Source organism: Octopus bimaculoides, chromosome 23 (genome assembly GCF_001194135.2).
Source record: "Octopus bimaculoides isolate UCB-OBI-ISO-001 chromosome 23, ASM119413v2, whole genome shotgun sequence".
NCBI lineage: Eukaryota > Metazoa > Mollusca > Cephalopoda > Octopoda > Octopodidae > Octopus > Octopus bimaculoides.
The window spans coordinates 29678694-29682343 of NC_069003.1; the positions used below are offsets into that span (position 1 = coordinate 29678694).

Genomic DNA, 3650 nt, shown 5'->3' on the forward strand with positions numbered 1-3650 from the left:
ATCGCGGTTTCGATTCCCAGACCGGGCGTTGTGAGTGTTTATTGAGCGAAAACACCTAAAGCTCCACGAGGCTCCGGAAGGGGATGGTGGCGAACCCTGCTGTACTCTTTCACCACAATTTTCTCTCTTTCTTACTTCCTGTTTCTGTTGTGCCTGTATTTCAAAGGGGCCAGCCTTCTCACACTGTGTCACGCTGAATATCCCCGAGAACTACGTTAAGAGTACACGTGTCTGTGGAGTACTCAGCCACTTGCACGTTAATTTCACGAGCAGGATGTTCCGTTGGTCGGATCAACTGGAACCCTCGTCGTCGTAAGCGACGGAGTGCCTATCATCGTCGTAAGCATTATTGTATAACGTATCTTCATCGTACGAACTATTTTAATACGTATGGTCGTCTTATAATTGCGATACGTATTATCAGCGTCGTAAGTATTATGGAGAGTAATATCCTTTTCTGCTCTAGAAATTTTGGGGGAAGGGGCCAGTCGATTAGATCGACCCCAGTACGCAACTGTTACTTAATTTATCGACCCCGAAAGGATGAAAGGCAAAGTCAGTCAAACTCGGCGGAATTTGAACTCAGAAATTAAAGACAGATAAAATACCGCTAAGCCTTTCGCCCGGCGTGCTAACGTTTCTTATTTCTTTATTGCCCACAAGGGGCTAAACATAGAGGGGACAAACAAGGACGAAGGGATTAAGTCGATTACATCGACCACAGTGCGTAACTGGTGTTTAATTTATCGACTCCGAAAGGATGAAAGGCAAAGTGGACCTCGTCGGAATTTGAATTCAGAACGTAACGGCAGACGAAATACCGCTAAGCATTTCGCCCGTACGCCCGGCGTGCTAACTTTTCTGCCAGCTCGCCGCCTTTGTCGAAAGTAATATCATAATCATAGCATGATTGTCTTAACTGGGGTTATTGCAAATCCTGTTAATTATATTCACAGGCTGCACTGAATAAACAAGATGATATAATTCAGAACAAAACAGCTTCTCTGATTGCTATGCTTTATAACTCCCCATATATGCAGGTAAGTAGCTTCAAATGTCATTGTGTGTGTATGTGTGTGTGCGTGCACGCGCCGCAAGATGGCGTATGTTCCTACGGCTGGAAAAGCTGTAGGAACATACGCCATCACTTGAGCACGTCCTTCATACTTATATATTCTTGCTTTTGTTGTTAAGTCTCTGGTCAAAACTGATTAATGAAACACAAGCTGAACTGTCGTTTTTCAGATAAGGTCGTTTAAACCAGGGGTTTTCAAACTTTTTGACTTGCGGACCCCTTTATATTTCAGGCTTTACTTTAGGGACCCCTTTATAAACGCTTATGAAATTTATACATAAATATTTGCTTAAAATAACATATATTTTTACATTTATTTATTTAACAGTATTTAACAAATAGGTTTATTGTCAATTAAAAGATTTCGATTAAAAAACATATATAAAATCAAATTGCCCCTGGTTTAAACTACAGTATCCGGAGTTTTTTGGGTGGTTTTTTTAAAGATTTCTTTTTGCTCGTTTGAACAACCAGCTACTGTTTTTAATAAGAATGACATCACCGTATCTTCTTCATCTTATTCTTCTCCTCCTCCTTTTTTTCTACTTTCTTCTCTTCTCTCCGTCTTCCCTCTTCTTCCACCTCTTCCTTCTCTTTTTCTTTTCCTTTAATTTTCCTTTTCCTTCTTTTTCTTTTTTTCCTTCTTCTTTTCTTCCTCTTCAGCTTTCTGTCTTGCTTTCGTTATTTTTTTTGTTTTGTCCTTCCGTCTTCGTTCTTTTTTTATTCGTTCGTCATCTTCTCTTTCTTCCTCTTTCTTCTCTCTATTTGACCACCAGCTTGTTGTTTCTCTTTCTTGTTTTCTTTTTCTTCTTTTAACCCAAATACTTATTCTGCCGGTCTCTTATGCCGAACCGCTAAGTCATGGGATGTAAACACAAAAACACCAGTTGTGATTGGGAAGCCAGCTTCTTACCACATAGCCACGCCTACGCCTAAATTACTGTTTTCCTCTAATTTTATTTTTCATTTATTTTTGTTTTGTTTTGTTTTTTTTTTACCAATTTATCTTCGACGATATTAGAACCGTGTGGCTGGTGTAGACAATGAATCAGAATGCAACGTTTTGGAGGTAAGTTTTTAAACTCGAATTTCAATTATGGTTGTAAAAAGAAAATAATAATCGAAGTCCATCTTGTCTCGTTTATAACTAATTTATTTATCACAGATCCGGAATAACACGGTATGTTCAATTGTGAACCGTGTTACGCTTATCACGAATTGATCTGTAACGATACTCATCTCGAGAAGAGACATGCAACAATCCTCCTATAATCCCCTCCCTTAAATATGCTGACCTTTGAACCAAAATTTGAAATCATTGTTATTGTTGCTGTTATTGTTACCATTGTTGTTTTTGTTATTATTGTGTCCATTCTACTATTTTTGTCAATTAGGAATTCGTGGACCAACTCGAAACTGGTGAGTGGTGTCCGCCATTCAATTTATTTGTTCATCCAGATTGCGAGGAAAGTTTTGAATCTTGGACAAACCAATCTTCGTTTCCTCTAGTCAAGGTAATTCTTTTATTCTTTTACATGTTTCAGTAATTTGACTGTGGCCATACTGGAGCACCACCTTTAAGTTGAATATATTAAATCATATGTGCGTGTGTGTGTGTGTGTGTGTGTGTGTGTGTGTGTGTGCATGCATCAGTGTGCATATGTATGTTTAAGTGAAAGGGCCACTTAAATTATTTGTACCTGGCGAAAATGATTTGTACCTGGCGAGAATGATTTGTACCTGTAGTTTACAGGACCAGCCTTGTCACGTTCTGTGTCACGCTGGATTTTGTCTGAGAACTACGTTAACGGTATGCCAGTCTGGTGAGTATTCAGCCACTTGCACGTTAATTTCACGAGCAGGTTGTTCCGTTGGCTGGATCGACTCGATCACTCACCGTCGTAACCGACGGAGTCCCAGTTTTCACATGGCTTAATATAAAACCGTCTACGTGGTCGCTCAGCTTGCTAGAAAAAGCAACTGTATCACTGCTGTCTTTAAAAATGCCACACTAGGTAATGTTCTTACGGAGGCACACTTTGCCTTAAAGATTTGACTTCACGGCTGAAATATCTTTGATCAGAGGTCATCTGGTTCAGCTGCTTGACCTAAGGTTAAACAAAAACACCATTACCAACAAGAACGACAGCAATTCATAAAGAATTATTATGATTGTTTTAACATGAGATCATAACATATATATTAGGTTGGTGCATTATTATTGCGGCTTTTTTTCAATAAATTTTATTCAACAAAGAATTTATAATCAGGATAGAGTAACCGCAAATGTGTATGTATGTATATTTAAATCCCTCAACTCATGAGCAGAAGTAAAAAAAAAAAACGCAAAATCACAGCTAACTCTAGAAAGTCTTTTCATTTTTCGACAGGTTGAGCGGGAATTTGTCGATGGTGATATGAACCTGATTATAAAACAGGAACCATACTTAGGAAACGGTATGTTATATACTTGGTTGGCTTCAATGCAAACACAGCGTAAATTTCCATATGTGTGTGTTTATTCTCATACATACATATAGATAGATAAATGGATATATATATATATATATATATA

At 38.3% G+C, this 3650-nt stretch overlaps 1 protein-coding gene across 1 annotated transcript in view; it reads left to right on the forward strand.

Moving 5' to 3' along the window:
- The window catches only part of LOC106877238 (puromycin-sensitive aminopeptidase), a 28437-nt gene that overhangs the window by 17244 nt on the left and 7543 nt on the right, over window positions 1-3650 (forward strand). Inside the window, exons 10-13 of the mRNA XM_014926101.2 lie at window positions 957-1040; window positions 2097-2144; window positions 2470-2589; window positions 3466-3532. Coding sequence (XP_014781587.1) covers window positions 957-1040; window positions 2097-2144; window positions 2470-2589; window positions 3466-3532 — 319 coding nt within the window. The remainder of the gene's footprint in view (window positions 1-956; window positions 1041-2096; window positions 2145-2469; window positions 2590-3465; window positions 3533-3650) is intronic.